The following is a 24,582-nucleotide window of genomic DNA, read 5'->3' as shown; positions in this document are numbered from 1 at the left end:
TGCAACAGCACAGGGGCTTGAAAGAGCCTGGCTCATTTAAAGAAGCATGAAAATCCCACTGCTAACAATAGGAGACAGTACCAAATATATTCCTAGCTCTTAGCATAAGGCCTTACATATGAAAGTCCCCTAATAAATACTTGTTGTTTTTAACAATAATGATGGTAAGAGTCCAAAGATGAGCACAAGTTTTAAGTGCTGGACAAGTATGAAGCTAAAAGAGTTATCTGGGCTAGTAGGATCTGCTCACTGGGGTCAGTTTATGGGCAACATCTTTGGATTTTGTGTGCTGAGGCCATAGAACCCTCCATATAGCAGGAAGGCCCTTTCTCACCAGCCTGTTACCATGGTGTTTTGTTTCAACTACACAGTCTATTTAACAACAAAACCAGAAAAAAGTGCTCACAGTCACTACCTATTTCTTTGAGGCCCCTCTTTATTTATTTTTTTTTGAGACGGAGTCTCACTCTCTTGCTCTGTCGCCCAGGCTGGAGTGCAGTGGCACAATCTCTGCTCACTACAACCTCCACGTCCTGGGTTCAAGCAATTCTCCTGCCTCAGCCTCCTGAGTAGCTGGGACTACAGGTGTGTGCCACCACGCCCAGCTAATTTTTGTATTTTTAGTGGAGATGAGGGTTTCACCATGTAGGCCAGGCTGGTCTTGAACTTCTGATCTCAAGTGATCTGCCTGCCTTGGCCTCCCAAAGTGCTGGAATTATAGGCGTGAGCCACCGTGCCCAGCCAAGGCCCCTCTTTTCATGCCTTCATGCTAACTGCACCCCTTCTACAGGCACTTGAGTGTCACTTCTGTGGGTCTCTCCTAAACTAGGTAAAATGAGGTTCCATCAATCATATTTTGCCTTTTGAGTTTTAGTTCTGTCACTCTCATTCACATACAACCAGCAATGCTTTTTGAATAAAATTTCATTTTGCAATCAAATGATCTCATAATCCTAATATTGTTAACAACACATAGCCCATTCAGAGGCTGAATGTCTAGCTGAAAAGATAGGACTTGTACCTTAAAATATAAATACTACTACTGCCTAAAAAGATAAATAATACTACTGCCATTAGCATTCTTTGCTTTGTACTATATCTATGACCCTTAATCAAATTTCACACACATACCCACACACATCCTTATAGTTGATGGCATTCATGGGGTACACATTCAATGGGCAGCAAATAGCATTTAGTAATAAAGCTTTAGTAATGCTTGCCTATTCTCAAAGTCTGGCTTTTTCGATGGTAAATTTCTTAAAGCAGTATACCCCAAAATTTAATATTTAATAAAGCTTCTTCCTTTGCTTAAAAGGACTATTCCCAAGCACAGGGGCAGCTTTGCCATCTGCCATCCTGTTTCCTATCTTCTGTTTGCTTGTAATATTTATACCAACTTGTTTTTCTGATGACTTTCTCACCTCTTTGTAAGTACCTGTCCCTGAATCTGCTGCTTTCCCTGGCCTTCTTGCATTCTTGAAAATCCTTCCACTCCCTACTCCTGTTGTTACTTTTCTGACCTATTCCTTATGCCATTTGGAAATCACAGATCTTCTTTTTTTTTAGAGTCTCACCCTGTCATCCAGGCTGGAATGCAGTGGTGTGATCTTGGCTCACTGTAACCTCTGCCTCCCAGGTTCAAGCAATTCTCCTGCCTCAGCCTCCTGAGTAGCTGGGATTACAAGCACCCACCACCATGCCTGACTAATTTTTGTATTTTTAGTAGAGATGGGGTTTCACCATGTTGGCCAGGCTGGTCTCGAACTCCTGACCTCAGGTGATCTGCCCGCCTCGGCCTCCCAAAGTGCTGGGATTACAGGCATGAGCCATCGTGCCCGGGCATGTATCTTCTTGATATCCTGAGATGACTTGACTCTGAGCAGCTCATCCACCAATTACAGATGTAAACTTGATTGCACTTCGGTCAGATCTTCTAGATGTTGCCATTCCCCTGTTCCTGCTGGTTCTGATGTACCTAACACCCACATCCACTCTTAACACTAGTGGCATCCCCTCTTAACCTTCATGAAACTCAAGCCAGTAGGACCAAGAGGCAGGTAAATGAATTGTGAACATACGGGGATTGGCAGGATAGTGCAACAGGTGAGAAATGAAGAGGCAGAGACATCTAGTGAGAAGACAGCAATGGGAAGTGAGGAAAACCTTTATGGAGGAAGAGACTATGAGGACAGAGTGTTTGCTCTGCGGTGGCTGGCTGGCCACCAGCAGCTACTGCAACAGAACCACCAGGGAGGGTAACGGATTAAGTGTTATCAGCCACTAACACCATACGGTGAGAATCCATTAGCAAACCTGATGTAGCAGACATGGATTTGGCCAGAAGAAGGGGTTCCTTACCATGCTCTGGGACCTTGGCTTGTCATTAAGCTCTCTGCACTTTAGTTTGCTTATCTGCAAAATGATGTGATAATACTTATAAGGTTATTGGAAAAACAAAATGAAGAAACTGAAGTAAATGGGCTCAGTACTGAGCAGAAACATGTGCCCAAGAAATGCCAGTTAAAATGTTTTCTTAAGGATAGGGTTTGGGATGGAGAATAGGTGTGTTACAGGCTGAATTGTCATCATCCCCCCAATTCATACGTTGAAGTTCTATCCCCCAGTAGCTTCAGATGTAACTGTATTTAGAGGTAGGCTCTTTAAAGAAGTGAAATGAAGTCGTTAGGGTGGACACTAATCTAATCTGACTGGTGTCAGATGTTCTTATAAGAGGAAATTTGGACACAGATATGTACAGAGGAAGGACCATGTGAAGATACCTAGAGAAGATGACCATCTACAAGCCAAGGAGAGAGTCCTCAGAAGAAACCAACCCTGTCAACACCTTGATCTTGGACGTCCAGCCTCCAGATCTGTGAGGAAATATACTGCCACCCAGTCTGGGATACTATGTTATGGCAAGTCCTAGCAAACTCATACTAATAATGCTGAGTTAACATAGCATTAGAGTCCTGGTAAAAATAATGGTAATCATAATAATAATATTTTTTATTTATGGAGCTACTTCCTGTGTGCTAAGCATTGTGCTAAATGCTTTACACATATTATCTCATTTAATACACATGAAAATGCCATGTGATGGATGCTATTTTTCCAACCCACACTGAGGATGCTGAGGCTCAGAGAGCCCAAGACTGCATAGTTACTGAGTGGTAGGACACGGTTTGGAACCTAGGCCTGACTGGGATCACTGCTGGCCTACAGAGTCTTCGTACAAAGAAAAAGGTACCACTTCCTTTGGGAACACCCAGCCCCAAGCCAGGGTTCAAGGTTTGGTAAACAGAAGACAGGCTGGGTTTTAATTCCTCTTTCCTCCTTGGCTGGGTGCCCTTGTGCAAACCTCAGCCCCTCAGGGTGGCCCATGCTGAGACCCAAGCTCTTAATCATTACACCGGACTGTCCAGTGGGCCGGAGTGGTAGGGGTAACACCATTGCCACCGTCGTGGTAGGATCAGTTGGGCATGTAAGGGACTGTGAGTGCTGGCAAGGCAAACCTTACCTCCCTCACGGCTGGGAATGAACACATGGGAGCCTAGGTCCATGAGTTCTGGGACCCAGGTGGGCGGGCTTCCAACAATCTTACAGGACGACCACAAGGGCCCCTTGACTTAGGCCAATTCTGCTTATTGCTAATTGGCCTCAGAACAGTTCTATGTCCAGTCCTCATTCAGCAAGAAATCCAGTTTGCCAGGATTGTGCCCCTAGGATTACACACCTGTCCTTTCGCCATCATCCCATGCCTCCTCCTCCTCCCACCAAATCAAAGAGAATGAGAAATGCATCTTTGACCATTTGGTTATGAATGTAAGTGTGCCTGTCTTCACAATGAAAGCTCCTGAATGTTCCAAATATGCAGGTTTCATGGTGGGGAAAAAAGGCCTCTGACAGCATAAATATTTAATCAACATTAAGAATGTCCAATAAATGAGGGGAATCAGGTTTCAAATTGACTGGTTCAGATGATTAAAGTACAGAAGTCGTAGCAGGGTAAAAATAAAGTATCCTCTAGAAAAGTAGCATCTTGGGGGCAGGGGCAAGATGGAAGATAGCACGTGGGGACCTCTCCAGGCCAGGCCAGGCATGGCACTCAGGGCAAGTGCGGCAACCACTGTCACTCTCGAAGGCTGCTGCGCCCCCTGGGGCAGTTGAGAGGGGTAATGCCCTCCATGATGGAGAAGCCGAGTGTGAATCCCACAGCCGGGCCAAGACGGTGCCCAACGGCGGATAGCCCCACTCTGAGGATGACAGCAGAGAGGAGGAGCACTCACACGACAGCATGATCCACATTGGAACCAATTACCAGGCTGTAATTCCAGAGAGCAAGCCTGAGAGCCTCACATGCTACAGCAACAAGAAGCTGAAGGGGATGCTGGTGTGGTCACCCAACCGCTGTGTGTCGGATGCCAAGCCTGACAAGTACATTGCGATGGCCACGGAGAAGCACAGCTACAACATTGAGCAGGTGCCGGGCATGCTCTTGTGGCATAAGCACCATGTGGAGAAGTCGCTGGCCGACCTGGCCAACTTCACCCCGTTCCCTGACGAGTGGACAGTAGAGGACAAGGTGTTGTTTGAACAGGCCTTTGGCTTCCACGACAAGTGTGGATCCAGCAGAAGCTGCCCGACAAGTTGATTTCCAGCCTGGGTGAAATATCACTACTCTTGGAAGAAAACCCACAGCCGAACTGGCATGATGGACAGACAGGCCCGGTGGCTGAGGGGCTGTAAGGACAAAGAAGACAGTGATGAGTTCAAAGAGGGTCGAGGAGGCCTGAGAGAGAGACAGCCCGATGGTGGAGACCTCAAGAGAGAGGTACAGAGCATAAAGCAGAGGAACAGCAGCCTGTGCCAAGCCCTGGAGGGTGGCATTGATCCACTCCGCCCCCTGGAGGCCAACACCAAGTTCAACTTCTGCTAGACCACAGAGGAGCAGCTTTTGGCTGCCCAAGCCATCTGTAGGTATGGCATAGACTTTGGGACTATTGCAGAGGTGATTGGGAACAAGACTGTCACCCAGGTGAAGACCTTCTTTGTGAGCTACCGGCACTGCTTCAATCTGGAGGAGGTGCTGCAGGAATGGGAGGCTGAGCAGATGGGGCCCGTGGAGCCACAGTCCCCATGGAGGAGGCTAGGAGAGGGGCTCCCTTGCCAGCCCCAGCCCTAGAAGAAGATGATGAGGTCCAGATTACATCGGTCTCCATGTCTGTGCTCCGATCAGTGTCCACTGCACGACCCCCGCTCCACCTCCCACCTCCCCGCCCTAGCCGCCCCCCGCTGCTGAGGCCACCTTTGCCCATGGCTCCCACTCTGCTCTGACAGCCACCCACAATGCAACAGGGCCGCTTCCTCCAGCCCCGGTTGGCCCCCAGCCAGGCCCCACTGCCTCTCATCCTCCCTGCTCTGGCTGTCTCCTGCCACAGTGCCCGTCCTGGCCCTCAGCCCCCATCCACCCTGAGTGGAGCCCCCAGTGCCCTCACTCTGAATCCTGAGGTCCTCCACCAACCACAGGCTCCAGGACCCCTTTGCTGGCCATCCCCAGGCATCTCTGGTGTCACTGAGGACAGAGGGGCGAGGGCTTTTGCCAGGTCTTTACAAGACCTAGAGCTGCCAACAGCCCAGCCCAGACTTATAGGTTCTGCATGTGTTCCTGGCAGCTGGGCCTGTCTCCTGGGTCCATGGCCTGGGCTCAGGGGCCTTTAAGCTGGACTGAGGCCACTTTTGCTTCGTGGCCAGGACTGGAATGGCTGCCTCCTAGTCTGCTGGGGTTTGGCCTCTGGGCCCTGCCCTTTGTGTGTCGGGGGTAGGGACCTTAGTGTGGGGGTGGGAGAGGACAGTTGGGTGTGCTGGCTGTTCTCATTTCTCTTCCCTTCTTTTAGCAATAAGTCTTGGGTGAGGTGGGAAGGGAGGCTGCAGGGGGAGGTGGGCAGAGGGGGCTTTACAGCAGCAGAGGCTAGAAGGGAAGTTCTGTCTTCGGGGGCCAGCTGGGAAACGCTAAGGAGCTGAGGGTGCCCACCAGGCCCACCTTCCAGAAGCTTGGAGAAATGGGGGTTGGGAACTTATGCAGACATGGGTTTACTTTTCAATATATTTTAAAAATTAAAAAAGAAAAACCTCCTAAAAAAAGTGGCATCTTTAGAGGGTTTCTATCTCTACTACATCGGCTTCCTTGAGTATAAAGGAACCAAAAGCATCCAATTTATCTCTTCATTATTAGTAGGGGGTGGCATAGGGTGAGGTGTGGAGATGAGGAAATATAGCAATCTCTTCATAATCCTGCTTTGGTAATAATGAATATCAATGGAATTTCTCAACTTTATTGAAGGGACTGCTGGAGTTCAGACTTAAGGAGAAATGTCTAAAAAGGAAAAAGCGGCATGCTTGGTTTTGTATCTTGTTTGAAAATATATTTCAAACGTTCAGCAGAATTTTAGAGATCATAACCACCCTCTGCCCCCACCACCTTCTGAACCCTTAGTCCCCAGTAGTTCTGATTTACTTTTAAGATTCTTTTAGTTTTATGTTTTAACTGAAAAAAAAAAAAAATCCTACCCAGCCAGGTTTCCATCTGTATCACCGGGTTGAATTTAGTGTAGGAAAGCCTGTGCAAAGGGAATAAAAATGTAGCTTTTTTCCATTGCCAGATTCAGGGGAACCAACCATTTGGAAACAAAGGAGTTCCATTTTGACTAGCAGCCTTTCTGCTTTCCATCAGTGGACAAAGTGAATGTACAGGTTTAAACATCATCTGGGGTCACTTCTAGATCCATGTTTGGAGATAGATTGGTTTGTTATGATTCTGGCAGGAAACAGGTGACACATGCAAAGAGATACATTAATGGAGGTACCATGGTTGAGCCATGCCAGGATGAAGAGAGACCAGCAGAGGCCAGCCACAGTGACAAGCATGGAATCCCACAGATCTGAGGAGGAGGGTGAGGGGGTGGTTACTGGGCCCACGGAAGGCTGTGGCTACAGTGTAGCTGTGAGAGAGGACTGCCCACAGGAGCTGTGGCCTTGGAGGGGGACACAGCCATGGCCAATGCATAGATCAGCAGGGAGGGAGCTGGGAGAATAAATATTCAAACTTCACCCTACCTGTCCACCCCTAGATCTCCGGCTGGGGCTTTCCATTGGCTGAATCCAACCGGAAGCCAAAAGGCAAGAGTGATGTCCATAAATGTCAAACTTCTGGGTCTCGAACAAAAGGGGGAGGAGTGGGGAAATGGTCTGCAGGGAGAAGAAGAGACTATTCAGTACAGATGGGGAAGAAGAAATAAATAGGGAGGACTAGGGAAGGGGTGGAAGAGATTGTGGTGATGTTTTCAAGGGTGTAGACTTATCTCCAAGCACAACATGTTGTATACAATAAATAGGTACGGATTTTTATATGACAGTCATACTTGAATGAAGGCTTTGTAAAAAAAAAAAAAAAAGAAAGAAAGAAAAGAAAAGAATAGGGGCAGGAGGGTGAGGCAAATGGTCTTCCATGAACTTTGCATTTGGGATTTTGTGCAAGGGGCTGAGTGCCTGAGAGATGCTGTTTGAACTGCCATATTCCCAAGGCTTCCCCAGGATGGGTGATGAGCGGGGCTGCCCTGACCTTGGGGCCATATGCCAAGTTTCCCGACCGCAAAAGCCCATGTTTAGAGCTGATACTGGCTGCTTCCTCCCCACCTTGGTAGGGCTATTTTCTAGGGAGTGGCAAGGACATAAGAACGAGAAGGCACACCAGCTTCATGGAGAGCACCAGCAGGCTCACTGCGATGTCCAGCAACTTTATTGTCAGCTCAGAGCATCTCCCCACCAGAATCTCAAGGAAACGGAAGTACAAGTGGCTGTGAAGTTATCTGCATGTTTATCTTATCTTTTGCTATTCATTTCAAGAGTTAGAGTTATTATTAATATGAAGGCCTGGTTTCTGGCAGCTCTTCTCTTAGAATGGGTTTATGCCAAGCTGCCAGTTATCAGAGGATTCAGATCTAGGATTACGCTGACAGTGAGTCTCAGAGCTGTGATGGGAGTGCAAAGACACGGGAAACAACGTCGTATTAAAGAGGAATCAGCGTTTTGTGTCTAGTCCTTGATGCCCTTTTGGCTCCTTATTTCTGAAGAACAGCAAGGAAAATACAAGCAGGGACAGACTAGAATCCCATGAATATCAGAGAAAAGCGTGATTTTCAAGAGACTGCTCAAGTTACAGAGATTCCTCAAATCTGAAGAAGTAATTGATGAGTTTGCATACTTCATGCAGGGTGAACTCCAGCCAGTCTAGAAAAACGCTGTGATGGCTGATGATTTACCATACTTTGCTTTCAACCAGTAATTGTCTCAGATTCTTAACCACTGATGGTTTTGGTGAATGTTTTGGAGAAAAGGCTCGAGAGAAACTTCATGACACTGAACATACTCCCTGAGAAGTGAGGTGCTAGAATGCTAAGGTGATGTCCTGGACTCCGCAGTCTCTTAAACACATCTGACATTTTATGTCCTTTCCATAGGCAATAGCTCATCCCTCCCTAAAGCGGAGTGAAGGCTCTTATTTAGCTTAAAGACAGTCATTGGACTTTAAGTAAAGAATCATTTTCTTGTACGTTCCACTACACCCTCCAATGTACATTTGCACTCTGCTGGCGAATGACCATGAGCTATTAAATCATGACATAGAGAAAGATGACAACTGTAACATTGGAAATGACCCCCAAGTCCCACCTACTGAAGGAACACCACAAGTCTTCCTTACTTTAAACCATGGCATGGGGGCACTATCACCAAGCATAAGAATGCCCACAATTTTCTGGGGCCATGTTAGGTGGGCAGAGAAGATGAGGCACTGAGTTCCTTCAGCCACATCTTAACTGTGCCATGTCAGAGAGACTTTTTATGTTAATTGAACTGTGTCCAACTCGTCTCTCAGCACCAATGCGAACTTATTAAACAGCTCTTCCTCTAATCTTCTTTCAACCATCTACTCATCAGCAGACTAGAAAGGAGACTGGCTCATTTCTTTTTCCTGTCAGCCACCAAAAAGGCCTGGCAGCTTTGATAAGGGCCTCAATGTGGAAGACCACATAGATATCAGCAAAGCTGTGGAGGAAAGAAGAAGTGGTCTGCTTAAAACCTAAGAGGACAATACAGGTGCTATTCCCCAATTCTGCATAGGGGGAATTTCCCAAATTCTGCACAGGGGGTTGTAGCTATGTAGATGAGGCTTAGAGAGAATTCACTGACCACTGGAACAAATATTCTCAGTTGCTTTCAATCTCTGCCAGCCAAGTAATGCTACAGACCACTGTCAGATGGGGGAAAAAAAAGAAAATCAGAAAGAAAACTGAAGCACCAATGATAGCCATCTTGTGACTGTGACCAATTGCCTACTGAACAGTTCTTAATGTCCTGGGCCCCAACAGGAAACCACTGAATCTATAAAGTCTTGTCCACCAGAAATGAGTCTGATTGTGGATGGCCTGTTTAACCCAGATTGCCTTCGGTGCCTGAGGGAGTTGATATTTTCTCATTATGAAGACTTTCTCATCTAGTGAACGCTGCAAATAAAACTGCTCAGAATCGGTCTGAACTGCCTGTTTCCGTGGTAGCAGGCCTCTGTCTGGAGGATAAATCTGCACCATCTTTTTTTTTTTTTTTTTTTTTTTTTGGGTTTCAGCCAGTTGTGTTACAAGGAGTTCCGAAATGTGCTATAAGTGACACCCAACGAGATGGGCTCGGCCAGTTGGAGAGGAAAGCTTTGTCACCAAGGGGACGTGCACCCCTGGGCCAGATGGTGGTGTCCAAGAGAAAGTGATCAAAGAGATACAGAACCCGCATGCCTAAATATTTATTTCAGTTGTTCGTATTTCCCACACTTTTCAAATGTGAACTTGTGTCCTGAAGGTGGAGCTTTAGTACACAAGAAAATTGGGAAGGGGCAAACATATTTGTACAAAATGGGGGTAGAATCAGCAAAGAATGCATTTATATGCTTCCTCGTCGCCTACATTTTTATGCCAAAAAGTTAGCACAGATTCTGATTTCTTTCACCGTAGGAGTCTGCATACAATTAAATGGGAGGAAAAAGAAGCCCACTCTTAAGAGTGGGGCTTATGGTCCCAGTAGAATGGCAGGGAACTGTAGCCATCAAAGCCATTTATACTTCTTGTGGGTAGTATTTTTAAGATGTTGTTTCTTTTTCAAAATGAAGCGGCAATGAATTGAGTAGTGATCAAAATGCCGCACCACAGAGGATGTTTAATCCAAATAGCTCCCAAGATGGTCTGCAACTGATTGTACCAACTCTACGGGACTTAGAGAAATGACTTGGTTACCAGTGAAGTAAAACTATCTCTGGAATGGAATTGAACTGTTGCTTCTTAGCACATAACGACACTGCCACCGCCGGTTCACGGAGCCAGTGAAGGTCACTGAGTTCTGCATCAGTCACAGGGAAAACTGTCAAAACACCAGTGCATAAATCCCCTACTATGCTGTGGAGGGGGTCTCTGAGCTTCGGATGAGGTTTTTAAAATATTGATCTTCCCACGTTCAGCGGTGCAAAAATTCTGAAAGCATTCCAGGAGGGCAGGGAGTGGGGGAGCAAGGCCAGATATTTTGGAGTAGGTGAAACATCTGACTTGTCTTGCCTGAGATGTCTCGATTAACACCAACCGGGTACTTCAGGCCTTTCTCCTTCTTCCTCCCTTCTCCTCATGGACACTCCAACACCATCATCACAGCACAAAGGGTAACCTCATATCTCGTGGGAAGACGTTTTCTGCCTCCTGCCAGGCAAAGATAATGTTATCCAACTGCAAATGAAAGGCTTACGAATGAAAAGATGACCACTCTGACTTTAGTGTATGAGAGCCACTGCTGAAATGATAGGATCCTTGAACTTCACGTCTAGAGCAGAAACTTACACTTCTCTTCTGCCTCTCCCTCCACCTCACCCTCCTCTCCTTAAGCCTTCCAGAACTCCTGCCATATCACTCAGCACTGGGGAGAACTTGAAGCACTGTTGAAGTTTGAAACTTGCAACCTTCAGCAGGACTCAGCATGGGACAAAAGCCACCTCATTCCTTTCCCTTCCCGAAACAGATTGCATCTAGAGCTGGGGAACTTGGAGGGAAGGAAGAAAGGGGATAGGAGGCAGGAGAATGGCCTAAACCCGGGAGGCGGAGCTTGCAGTGAGCTGAGATAGTGCCACTGCACTCCAGCCTGGGCAACAGAGCCAGACTCCGTCGGATAGCAGCCAATTGCCCTCCCTGGGGCCTCGGGTCTGGAAATAGCCTGGGAAGGAACAGAGATCATTTCCCAACGATCCATAGAGGTCCTCAGCACCCTCCACCCCTATGCGCCCGCTGGCTCACCTGCCAGACTGTAAGCGTGCTGATGGGGCCACCAGCTGCCCCAGGAAGCTGGGAGGCATTTGTGCATCCTCTGGGAAGCCCCATTCCGAGAAATCATGAACCTATTCCCCAGTGGGCAATGATTCCCGGTGGAATCATTGGTGGAATTCTTGGTGGCTGTGGGGGCAACCCAGCTGTTATTCACCCTCTGGGTGAGGTGGTGAGACCTCAGGGGGTCCAAAGGATAAAAGTGGGTAATGATGAGACAGATGGAGAGCCTCGAGGGAAATACGGGTACTTGGGTCTAATAGTAGAAGGCAGGGCGCGGGCTGGTTGGTGCATTTAACTTGAGGAACTTTTCAGTCTCACTACAGAGAATGATCTCTGGAGGATTATGGTAATGGCCACAGGTGGCACTTAACTAGAGCCAGGTATGTAAGAGGCGCTGGGGCTAGATATGGATTCGAATCTCGGCTCTGATATCTACCAGAAGTAGAATGCCAGCACGTTCTATAGTCTTATAATCATTCTCCTGGACTACTAAGTAGGGATGACAATAACAGTCACTAATTAATAGGGCTGTTATGAGAATTATGAGTCTTAACCCATGTGGTGAATTTACAAGCGCACCTGGCACGTAGTAAGTGCTCAGTAAATGTTAGCCCCGCTCATTAGGTTAGATGGTGAGCAGAACTTTCCAAGCGCTAGGCTTGAGAGCCTGGGACTCTGTTGCCAAGGGAGATTAGAGAACCTTTGCAAATATGGGCGCTCCGGCCCTGGGGATTGTCCAGAACGAGAGTGTGGCGCCTGCCTTTCTGCCACCTCACTCATCCGACCCGGGAAAACCCACACCCTGTCACAGGGGCGCCTTGGTCCCCAGAGTCTCCGGCTCGGCCACGTCTCCCGCGTGCCTCCCCAGGGCTTCCCTCTCGCCTCTCCACACCTGTCAGCCGCCCTCGCGGCAGCCCTGTGGCCCGAGCCCGGGGCCTCCGCTGCAACCCCTTCGCACCCTGGATCCTCGCTCCGCGCGCCTGGCGTATCCCCGACCCGGCTGCTGTCGTAAACAAAACCGGGCGTTGGAGCAGCCCCGCGGGCGGACGGGCGCGGGAGCCCGCTCCGTGCGCCGTTAGCGCGCCCCGGGAGCCCCAGGCGAGCCAAGAGGGCGATGGTGGCGGCCGCGGCGGCCGTGGCGGGCGGCTGAGCTTTGTTATGAATAGATGAAAGAGGCCACCTACACAGTAACCCAAATTACGAGACCTCCCTCCTCCCTATCTCACCGAATCAAGAGGGGAGGGGAGATGGGCGTGGAGGGAGGGCGGGCGGGCAGGAGGCGGAGGGCGGAGGAGGAAGAGGATGAGGAAGGGGGCCAGTTGCATCCCACTTTCACAATGGGAAAGTGAAACGCACAAGCGCACCCAACCTCTCCAGCCCTCCCCGCCCGCCTCGCTCCTCTCCGCCCGTCCCCTCCCTTCCCCTCCGCGCCTCCCCGCGAGCGCCAGCGCTGCACACAGGAACTCTCCGGCGAAGGAGGGCGAGGAGGAAACGGTGCCGGAGCGCGCAGGGCTTGCTGCCGCCGCCGCTGCACAGGCTGCCGGAGCGAGCCCGCCGCGCGCCGCCCTCCCCGCTCTCCTTCCAGGGTGAGCTGCGGGGATGGGGCGGCCGCGGGAGCCCGAGCGCGCGCAGGAACCGCCGCCGCCGCCGCCGCCCGCGTCTCCGTTGCCGCGCGCCTGAGCCGCCGTCGCCGCCGCGCGCCCTGCCCGGGGGCGGCCCCCCCAGCCCCATGGAGGTCTCCCGGAGGAAGGCGCCGCCGCGCCCCCCGCGCCCCGCAGCGCCGCTGCCCCTGCTCGCCTATCTGCTGGCACTGGCGACTCCCGGCCGGGGCGCGGACGAGCCCGTGTGGCGGTCGGAGCAAGCCATCGGAGCCATCGCAGCGAGCCAGGAGGACGGCGTGTTCGTGGCGAGCGGCAGCTGCCTGGACCAGCTGGACTACAGCCTGGAGCACAGCCTCTCGCGCCTGTACCGGGACCAAGCGGGCAACTGCACGGAGCCGGTCTCGCTGGCGCCCCCCGCGCGGCCCCGGCCCGGGAGCAGCTTCAGCAAGCTGCTGCTGCCCTACCGCGAGGGGGCGGCCGGCCTCGGGGGGCTGCTGCTCACCGGCTGGACCTTCGACCGGGGCGCCTGCGAGGTGAGGCCCCTGGGCAACCTGAGCCGCAGCTCCCTGCGCAACGGCACCGAGGTGGTGTCGTGCCACCCGCAGGGCTCGACGGCCGGCGTGGTGTACCGCGCGGGCCAGAACAACCGCTGGTACCTGGCAGTGGCCGCCACCTACGTGCTGCCTGAGCCGGAGACGGCGAGCCGCTGCAACCCCGCGGCATCCGATCACGACACCGCCATCGCGCTCAAGGACACGGAGGGGCGCAGCCTGGCCACGCAGGAGCTGGGCCGCCTCAAGCTGTGCGAGGGCGCGGGCAGCCTACACTTCGTAGACGCCTTTCTCTGGAACGGCAGCATCTACTTCCCCTACTACCCCTACAACTACACGAGCGGCGCTGCCACGGGCTGGCCCAGCATGGCGCGCATCGCGCAGAGCACCGAGGTGCTGTTCCAGGGCCAGGCGTCCCTCGACTGCGGCCACGGCCACCCCGACGGCCGCCGCCTGCTCCTCTCCTCCAGCCTAGTGGAGGCCCTGGACGTCTGGGCGGGAGTGTTCAGCGCGGCCGCGGGAGAGGGCCAGGAGCGGCGCTCCCCCACCACTACGGCGCTCTGCCTCTTCAGGATGAGTGAGATCCAGGCGCGCGCCAAGAGGGTCAGCTGGGACTTCAAGACGGCCGAGAGCCACTGCGTAAGTCCTGCCCCCGGGGCGCCGCGGGGAGTGCTGCTGCCGGGGAGCCGCCGCCGCCGCCGAGGTAGAACGAGCTGGGGGCGAGCGGCGGGGCGGGGGGTAGATCTGGTTGATATTTACCAGGTCTCAGGTTCACACCGCGGGCGGCCGTCCGAAGGCTCCTCTCCGACGGTCCCCGAGACCTGGAGCACGGCCTGAGGTCCCCAAAGGGAGAGCGTAAAAAGGGGGGCGGGGAGGGTTGGAGTTAGACTCAAAACTCTAGTGGCTGCATCCCATTGCCATCCTTCCCTCTCCAAACGGGGACGCTTGTTTGGGGCTGAGTCTTCTCGCGCAGCCCCTCTTTCCCATTCCCTTCTCCAGACTTCCCTGTGCCCCTTCTGTGTAGTCCCAGCGGGCGTGTAGGTCTGACCCTCTTGGTCAACAGTTAGCAAACACAGTGCCCTCGGCAGAGAAGCCATTGAACCTAAAGGGCTCCCTGCCACACCCCAGCCTTTGTGGCCCCCTGTCTCCGCCCCCCACCGGCAACGCAAGTGCTGTGGTCTGAAGAGTTGCTAGCCCGCTCAGCGTGGAGAAATGCCAGCCTGCAAAAGAGGCTCGCGCTGGAACCGAACCCCCGGCATGACCCGGTGCGAGGGGGCGGGGCCGTGGCTCTGCTCAGGGTGCGCTGTGGTCGCCAGCCGCTGGGAGAGGTTAGGCGGGAGATGGCCTTGTGGTAAAAGCCTCATCCTAGAGGGGAGCGCAAGGGAGAGTGTTGGGGGTACTACAGACAGTTTCTGGGCTCCAGATTGCGAGACTAGATGGCGGAACTCAGAGTCACCACCCTTGGGCTGAACCAGGCGAGCGACACAGGTTTCCCCTGGGCTCCCAGGGCAGCCACAGCTTTCATCTTGAGATTGGTATTTCTTTGACTGGAAAATAAAGAGGCAGTTCAAGAGGGTCCAGTTGATGGGGATTATGGGGCCATTGTGCACTTCTCCGGAGGCCGTTTCCCTTCCAAGGCGGCTGGCACATCAACTCCACATATGGCTCCTGAGAGGGGAGCCTGCTGGGAGCGTCCTTTATAACTGGACAAAAAATCAAAGCGCAGAAATTAACGGCTACAGGTGTTGCCATTGTTTTGGTACAAAATGAGTCAGAGAGGAAGGGGAGAAGTCACCACTTGGAAAATGTGTTGGTACAGGAGCACGTTGGCTCCCAGGTATATTAATATGTGTATAGAAGGACAGCTTCCCCCACCCCCTTCTTTCTCTGCAAAGCACATCTTACCAAATATTAGCCCTATGAGCCAGGGAGAAAAAAACCAGGGGGTCTTTTACAAGGCTTCGTAGGACGGTCTCTTGCTGCTGCTTCTTTGCCTGTCAAGCTGTGTGCTGGGACACACACATAATGCCTTTATTTTGTTACTGGTATAATTTTTAAAAATATGTAAAAACAGATATTTGCCTCCTAAATGACTTACTGTTGCCGTACACATATAATTTAATATTTGATTCCTGTCTTTATTAGATCTTTATAATCTAATGGTTTAAGTTTGGTAAAATCATCGTTTCCTACTTCTCTGTTGAAAGACTTGAAAGTACCCCCGAAATATTACTTTGTGTCCAGCTTTAGACACACTTGGTCTCTGGGGTTAATGACAAGCCAGCTCAGAGGCCCACAGCAGGTAATAAGGGTGGAAGTCCAAGCTTGCCATCTGACAGCTGTGTCGATGTGTGGAGCCAAAACATTTCTCTTGACTGCGTCTCTCTACCTATTGGGTCCTGGAAGACTCAGTTCCCTTCCAAACCCAGCCAGCATCTTGAATGCACTCAAAATCCACGTTTTGGCTCAATCAGGTGTTCCTGCTTGTGCCGGGATGGGGAGGGCAGTGGCAGAGGAAGTCGTGGAGCTGTTTATCCATCTTTACAGGAGCTTCTGCGAGAGAGCTGCCCCTTGGAAATCAAGCAAGGGATAAATACATGCTGCCAAAAATCTGGAACTGGAAAAATAAATAATTAAAATGAGTCCCTCCACAGCATTTCTTGCTGCTGCTATTTATCAAGAACTCCCAGTGTGCTCAGAGTTGTGTGTTCTGAAAGACAGGGTCTCTACCCCCGAGCTTGTCAGCCAAGTTAAATAATATACTCTGGTTCAAACAATAGCATGTCATGGCTGCACAGGTGGGAGCTTGGAGTTTTGCATTTTTTTTTTTCATTTAAGTAAATTCCTTGCTGCTAGTATGCATTGAAAAGCCTTAATGGAATTGAATTTCAAGAGGAGTTTGAATGAAAAAGGGTGGTAGTTTTGATGAAAAAGCTGACAGTTTTCTAACCTATTAAATAGGTAGAGAAGATACTCAATTCAACAAATATTTGTTTGATGCCTGCTAGTGTAAGCAATGCTCTGTGCTGGGTGCCACTGATTTTGCCACTGAAAGGACAATAGCAGGTTGCAACCTTGTGTAACAGGGTCATGGGATCGGTGTGCCCCTGGCTGTCACTCAGAAGAATGATGTCATTTGATTGCATTTGTTCTGCATTTTATTTTCGGGTCTCGAATGTGATTTTGAAAAGGCATGCTGAATTACAGGTGCCTAAAACAGGAGGAGGACTTGACACACTCTAGAGGGAACCTCAATAGATTCCAACAGCGATTCCTTTAGAGCAGACACAGTAATTTTAACAGTAATCCACAGGCTGCAAGGCACAAGCGGCTGGATTCGCTTGCCTTCTTTCTCCCTCTCCTCCTAGCTGCCTTATTTTCCATCTTCAATCAACCATAGGTAGAAAAGTGATGGGACTGACTGGGTTGTATTTTCCCGCTTCCTGGTTCTCTTACCTCTTATCACTGATCCTCCTCCCCTTCAGCTTCTGCTAAGGAGTAATTTACGAGATGCTTGTGCAGTGAGTGTGTACTCAGCTGTTTACACACTGGACCATTACTTTTTCTGCCTTGCCACCAACTTTGAATCCACTTTCACAATTATAGCAGGTTAACTGCAGCTCTCAAATGTGCTAAGGCAACCGATTTCTGTAGACCCTCTCTCTAATAATCTTCTGTGATATTTTTACAGCACTTCCACATGTATTATTTCTTTTGAGCCCAGCATCAAGTCTAAGGTTGATTCTATGAGGATCATCTCATTTTCCAGATGAGGAGGCTAAAGATCCGTTAAGCAACTTGCTCAAGATAGTGAGATAAGTGCCAGAGCCCTCCACCTTTAATCCAGGTCTTCCAATGTCTACATCTCTACTCTTCCCACCACCCCAGGACTTCTCGAACTTTCCCGTGAAGGTCCCCTATTTAAATCGGCAGCAAACAACCTCCCCTAGGATGTGGGGCTGAGGCTTGAGAGTAACCTCAGAAGGCAGTACATGCCTCTAATCTTGGGTTGTGTTTTAGAACTTCATGTGGTCTCTTTCCTTTTATTCATTCTTTTTTATAATATACCTGTGCTTGGATTAGTATAAAAATGAATGTTTTTAATTATGCACACGTTAATTAATTTGACTTCCTCCCTTTCTGAACTCTCACTACACCAATGTGATCCATAGAAAGTGTTTGTGTTCGAGTTTGTGGAGTCTGATTGCTCCAGACTTGTTTGGCCACTATTGTTGGGTTCTGGGGTCACTCGTGGTTTAAACGTGGCAGCCACCCCTCTGTAGACACTGAAGGTAGTATGTTTTCCTATAGTGTTGGTCCACAGGACTCTAGGTCATTCTAGTTTGTTCTCTAGTTCATTCTACCCTTTTGTAGGGAGACATACCCCCTTCTTCCACACTTACATAATTCTAAAGCCTGACATAATTTAACTGTCATGCAGACAACCACAGAATGCTCACATGCTGTCCAACAGAGAGCAACCCAAGGAACATGTGTGGAGAAGTGACATCCCAGTTCCATTCGGTGATGCAGCCTATTGACCTCAAAATCTGCAGTCTTCCTGTGATGTTTATTTCTCTTCCAGTTTCTGTTATGATTTTGTCAAGCTATTTTGCAGTCTATAGACTAGATGGTGATTTTACCCTCATATATACATATGATATGCAAAAATGGATTCAAAAAGGACAATTGCAGTGACAGCACCCACTTAGAAAGAGGGGGAAAGCAATCATAGCTACTATCTACTGAATCGTTATTATGGCCAGGTTTTGTGTGAAGCAATTTACATGCCTTATTTTCTGTTGATTCTCGTTCACCACATGGGGCAAGGACTGTAGTTATCATGATGATTAGAGACGACAAAAAGTAAGGCCCAGAGAGCTTCTGTTAGGTTCCATAGCTGGAAAATAGCAGAGGATTTAGAACCTGGGTGGTCCAACTCTAGGACCTGAACTTTTAACCACCTTATAAGTCTACATTAAGGAGCCCTATCCTATTACTATTAGTAATCATGATGGTGATGATAGAAAAGACATCCAAAGCACATGGCATTTTCTATGGGTCAAGTAGTGCTTACTCTATACACATTAACTCATGAATCCAGAGAACATTGCTATCAAGGAAGTGGGATTCCCCACTTATAAATAAAGAAACCAAGGCACGAAGAGTTACAAAATTATTACATGCAATAATGTGTACATGTCCACTGCCGTGGACAGTCTGTCACCATGGACATTAGGTCCTGGTGTCAACCCTATCCTGTATGGAGCAAGCTAGGCCCTTACAACTGCTATGCTAAGACCAGCTTTTTGTGGACACAGGCATAGGATATAGCAGAGAATCCTTAGTTGTGAGCTGAGTTTCTAGGTTTGCATTGGTGACCACCTGAAGTTCTGACTCTGGCAGGATTGTAGTTTCTTAACTGTGAACGTCTAGACAGTGTTGGTGTTCTGAGCATGCAGTCCTATACATGATCTCAAAGGGTGTTCTCTGTTGAGCCCCCCATACCTAGCATAGTACCCCGTATGTAGTTGGGACTTCAGAAATATTTGTTGAATGAATAAATGAAGGATCGTAGAGAATCGTGTTGGAAATGTTTCCAATACCCAGCAGCAACACTTTCTGGGAGTCTGGTCACCTCACACTCCCTTAACCATTGTCTTTTTCTTTTTCTTTTTTGAGACAGAGTCTCGCTCTGTGGCCCAGGCTGGAGTGCAGTGGCCGGATCTCAGCTCACTGCAAGCTCTGCCTCCCGGGTTCCCGCCATTCTCCTGCCTCAGCCTCCCGAGTAGCTGGGACTACAGGCGCCCGTCACCTCGCCCGGCTAGTTTTTTGTATTTTTAGTAGAGACGGGGTTTCACCGTGTTAGCCGGGATGGTCTCGATCTCCTGACCTCGTGATCCGCCCGTCTCGGCTTCCCAAAGTGCTGGGATTACAGGCTTGAGCCACCGCGCCCGGCAACCATTGTCTTTTTCTTAATGCCTGATGTGTCAGGGCCCCTTCCTTCCTTAGTTTTAGGTTACATGGTGTCCTTCACTCCTTCAGCTCTTCCCAGGTACTTCCATTCATTGGAATACCAGGCTTCTGGTGTTGCCGATCAGAGTTACTTTTGACCATGGAAACCTAACATGGCTGGAACTTCTATGGTGTAATTTTTGATTGCCTTTCAACTATGAGAGGAAAGGGCTTTATGCTGTAGGCAGTGGTCCTTAAAGTGTGGACTCTGGCCCAGCAGCGTGCACATCACTTGGGAACTTGGTAGACATGCACACTCTTGGACCCTACACCAGACTTACTAAATCAGAAGCTCTGGAGGTTGAAGTAGGACTGCCAATCTGTATTTTAGAAAGCCCTCAAAGTGATGTGAAGTCATGCTTAAGTTTAAGAACCACTGTTATACGATAAAACAATTTTCCTTGTATTCCAGCTGAGGCACCTGGGATAGGAACTTGTCGCATTTTTTTTCCTTGCGTTTTACTTAGGGCCATAAAAAGTAACCGGCACATTTTACCACTCTGATATTCCTTATTCCCTCCTCACTGATCAAAGGCAATACCTAGAAAGCCCTTTAAAGAGTTGCCATTTTTGGGCTTAGAGTCTGAGTCTCAAAAACCTATAAGCCATAGTTTAATTAGCTCCTTCACTCTTGCATTTAACAGTTTATTTGTATTTCACTCCCAGATATGGGGGGATGTCTAGAGTCTTCTGTTGTGCTGTACGCCAGAACCAAGTGCACACACCAGACATTCTCTCCAAGGGTCCATTCTTTACAGCATCAATCCTGATACCAGTTTCTATCCTAGTCATGTACAATTGGTTGCATGGAATAAAGATCTACTTGAGTAAGCTCAGATAAAGGGATGAGGGATACTGTGGACAGAAACACATGGAATTCATGGTAATCTGGGAATAAAAGCAATACCGTGTAATGGTTGTATGCACAGTCACTGGAACCAGGGCAATTGGGACCAAAGCTACCAGTTACCAGTTGTGGGACTGTAGACAAATTATTCAACCTTTCTATGCCTCAGTTTCTTCATCTAGTAGAGATCCTCTTGGTTTCATAGGCTTATTGTCTGGATTCATGAGTTAATAAGTATAGAATGAATACTACTTGACTTATAGTAAATGTTATGTCTGTGTTTACTATCATCACCATCCTTACTACTAATAGTGTTATGACGGGCTCCTTGATATGCAGTTGGAAGGTGGTTCCACATTCAAGGCAGCTTAAAGGAGCTCAGTCAGCATCAGCAAATGATGGATGCTCCTTCCTTAGTCTCCCTGTTAACATGACTTAGCCTGGCTGCTTTGTACCATCCTCCTACCAAATGACCTCCTCTGCTTCCTCAAATATCTACTTCCTCCCACCTGAGTATGCCTCGAGCCTGCCTTGATCCCCACTGTCTATCTTTTTTTTTTTTTTGGAAACACGGTCTCACTCTGTTGCCCAGGCTACAGTGCAGTGGCACAATCTCGGCTCACTGCAACTACCGCCTCCTGGATTCAAGCGATTCTCCTACCTCAGCCTCCTGAGTAGCTGGTACCTCAGGCGAGTGCTATCACACCCAGCTAATTGGAGTAAAATCGTTTCTTAAACAATATGGTTCCTAGAGGAGAGACACTAGAATTTTTTTTTTTTTTTTTTTTTTTCTTAGACAGTCTCACCCTGTCACCTAGGCTGGAGTACAGTGGCACGATCATAGCTTATTGCAGCCTCAAACTCTTGGGTTCAAGCGATCCTCGCACCTCAGCTTCCCAAGTAACTGGGACTGCAGGCACACACCACCATGCCAGGCTGATTTTTTTTATTTTTGGTAAAGATGAGGTCTTGCTGCGTTGCCCATGCTGGTCTCAATCTCCTGAGCTAAAGTAGTCCTTCCGAAGTGCTAGGATTATAGGCATAAGCCAGCACACTTGCCTCCCACTGTACATCTTAACAGCCTGTCACCTTCTGCTTTGGCTACTAACTGGCAATGACTTTCTGTATTATGTAGTCCAAGTTGCCAGGAGAGAGAGAGCGTTGAGTCCAGTTCATCTTTCACACCAGCTAATGAGCCCGAGGTCAGTGTAGGGATTTGTCACCCTTGGGGCAGGTGCTGGCCCCTGGTCCAATTAGAAGAGGATCAAACATGCAATTGTCCCCAGCAGGCGCTGCAGGTGGATTCACTTAGAACACGATGGCAGAAGAGCCACACGAAGACCAACACCTTGACTACAGTAGCATATGATAGTGTCAAATCTGTCTCCCTTAAAGTTTTTGGATGACCACTCCCTTCCCCAAACATGCGTTGGCACACAGATGATGAAGACCGGGAAACCCCAAAGTTGACCTGGGAACAGTGTGTGGCCAGCATGGGTCTAACTTGTTTATCAAAGTGGCCCCATGGCAGTGGTTTCTTATTATGTTTTTATGAAATGTGCTTATCATTTTTCTTAGTTTTAATTTTCTGTCTTGATGAAATGCTAATTTTTTATGCGATCACAAAAACAAATAGAACTGTGACATTCATTTTTCAGTTTCATTGGTTGCTTTTCATGTTGGGTGAATTGTCTGTTCAATAGCTACACATAGGGCTTTCCTTAGAGAAGTTAGTAGGGGGATTTGGCGGCATTTCCATCCCACCACCCTGGTCAATGCTGTTATGCAGGGGTCAGCTAACTCTGTAAAGGGCCCGATCATGAATATTTTTGGCTTTGCAGGCTATGTACAGTCTCCATCACAACTGCTCAATTCCGCTGCTGTAGTGTGAACACAGCCATGAACAATACGTAAATGAGCAGGCAGGGCTGTGTTCCATTAAAACGTTATGGACACCAAAATGTGAATTCCCTGTAATTTTCACTTGTCATGAATTATTCTTTTTTTGATTCTTTTCAACCATTTTAAAATGCAAAAGCTATTCTTAGCTCATGGGCCATTTGAAAAACAGGCAGTAAGCCAGATTTGGCCCACAGGTGGTGGTTTGTTGACTCCTGCTATTATAGAAAGAGTGAGAGTAAAACAAACCTTTCCCATACAGTTCAATACTCATGGCAAGAGAGATGTGACCAAAAGCTGCAGTGGAAGTACCAAAAAGAGGCATTACACTCAGCCTGGGAGGATCCGGGAGGCTTTAGAGAGGTAATGCTTGAGCTATGTCTTGAAGCTGAGTGGAGAAGGCGGAGAAGGGAGTTCTAGAGGGAAGGTACAGCTTGTGCACAAGCAGGAAGTTGAGTAAAGCTGGGAACCAAAAGCAGCTCACCCTGGCTGTGGAATGTCCAGAAACAAGTGTGCAGTTCCAGATGGTGAAGGGCTTAATGAGATGGGCAAAGGTGGTTGGATTTTATCCTGATGGTTAGTCCTCTAGACTTTCCAAACCTTGCCTTTGGAGTAAATTATCAATCGGAAGCTCCATATGAGAAAAAGATTAGAAAATTATCATTAGGCAGGGAACAGTTGGCACATGCCTGTAATCCCAGCAACTTGGGTGGCCAAGGCAGGTGGATCACTTGAGCCCAGGAGTTTTGAGACTAACCTGGGCAATGTAGCAAGACCCCATCTCTACAAAAATAAAAATAAAAATCTTAGCCAGGTGTAGAGGCACATATTTGTAGTCCAGCTACTTGGGAGGCTGAGACAGGAAGATTGCTTGAGCCCAGGAGTTCAAATCCAGCCTGAACAACATAGCATGACCCTGTCTCTTGAGAAAAATTATCATTGACTTGGTTCTCTCTGTAAGACCAATTACCAAGTGCTGGGAACATGGTGACGTAGGGGGGCGGCGGTGGGGAAGCAGGGGTTGGAAGTTTCCGGAGCCCTACAACTTGCCCCACCCCATCCAGGCCTGTCCCTGAGGCATCTCCAAGGAATTTCTAGAACTCTGCTGAGCAGAGTATGAAAACCGTGGCTAAGCCTGATGGAGTATAACAGCGGGATTATAAACAACACAATCTAAATGTGTTCTGGAAAGATTACTCAGAAGATAAAGTGGCTGCCGTAAGGTTGGAGGCAAAGCACCTTATTAGAAAGACTATCATTTGTTCAAATACTTTCTTGAGCTCCTATTATGTGCCAAGCAGTGTGTGGAGATATTCGTATCAGTGGTAAATAGGGCAGATGATAAACATTTAGCAAATTAATAGTTACTTTTACATTAAGATGATAGCTAAAATTTACAGCGTACCTACTGTACGTCATTATTCTAAGCACTTTACCAATATTAACTCATTTAATCCTCACTGTAACTTTACAAAATGGGCTGTATTATTATTTCCATTTTAAAGGGGAAGAAACGGAGGCACTTCACTAAGCAGGTGATGTAGCTGAGGCATTTGGGGTTGCTGGTGTTGGGGTAAGTTCTCTTTAAGGAGGTCGAATTGACACCAGGAAGATAATAAAGGCCAGTTACAGGTTTCCCATGCAGAACTGGGAGGAGCACTGCTGGCAGACTGGAGGGCACGTGCAAGGACTCAAAGATGGAACAACCTGGTCTTGGTGGTTGTGGAGAGCAAAATGCTAGTGTGGTTGAGGCTAGGGAGGTAGAGGGGAGAGTAAGAGGGGAGGAGGCTGGAGAAGGAAGCAGCAGGCCTAGCCTACAGGCCTCCTTGGCAATGGGAAGGAGATTAGATTTTCTTCTCTGAGCACAGGAGAGCCTTTGAAGGGAAGTGAAATGATTGGATTTGAATTCCTAAATAACAGCTGCCCTGTGGGGAATGGATGAGAGATTGGCCACAGTAGAAGAAGGAAAACCTGCAGGAGGCTCTTGCAGTAGTCCAGGCAAGAAATAATGTCACCTTGGCCATGAGCAGTGGTGACAAATATGGAGAGAAACAGATGGATTTTGTTTATTGCAATCATTCAACTGAGGAACATTGAAGAGCTGAACTGAGGTTGGAGCAGTGAGGATGGAGAGGAGGGATGAAGTAAAATAGGTTTTTAAGACGTGAAGGACCAATTAGAGGATGAGTGTAATTTTTGTTGGTTTTTAGATGCCTTGGGACATCCAGGAAGGGTTTCTAAGTAGCGAGTTGGCA

General features: G+C 48.7%; 1 protein-coding gene and 1 pseudogene across 2 annotated transcripts in view; both read left to right on the top strand.

Annotated features, from left to right (window-relative positions):
* The first annotated feature begins 4,181 nt into the window (after positions 1 to 4,181).
* On the top strand, positions 4,182 to 8,101 carry LOC117090833 (annotated as a pseudogene).
* A 4,639-nt stretch (positions 8,102 to 12,740) lies between these two features.
* Positions 12,741 to 24,582, top strand: part of PLXNC1 (plexin C1) — a 161,656-nt gene continuing 149,814 nt past the window's right edge. Inside the window, exon 1 of one of the 2 annotated variants that reach the window (XM_033221044.1) lies at positions 12,741 to 14,205. In XM_033221044.1, coding sequence (XP_033076935.1) covers positions 13,144 to 14,205 — 1,062 coding nt within the window. In that variant the 5' untranslated portion in view covers positions 12,741 to 13,143. The remainder of the gene's footprint in view (positions 14,206 to 24,582) is intronic. The other variant, XM_033221042.1, reaches the window with a different exon arrangement.

The sequence above is a fragment of the Trachypithecus francoisi genome, unplaced genomic scaffold (assembly GCF_009764315.1).
Source record: "Trachypithecus francoisi isolate TF-2019V2 unplaced genomic scaffold, Tfra_2.0 Lachesis_group11, whole genome shotgun sequence".
Lineage (NCBI taxonomy): Eukaryota > Metazoa > Chordata > Mammalia > Primates > Cercopithecidae > Trachypithecus > Trachypithecus francoisi.
This window is presented reverse-complemented; position numbering and strand designations above follow the sequence as displayed.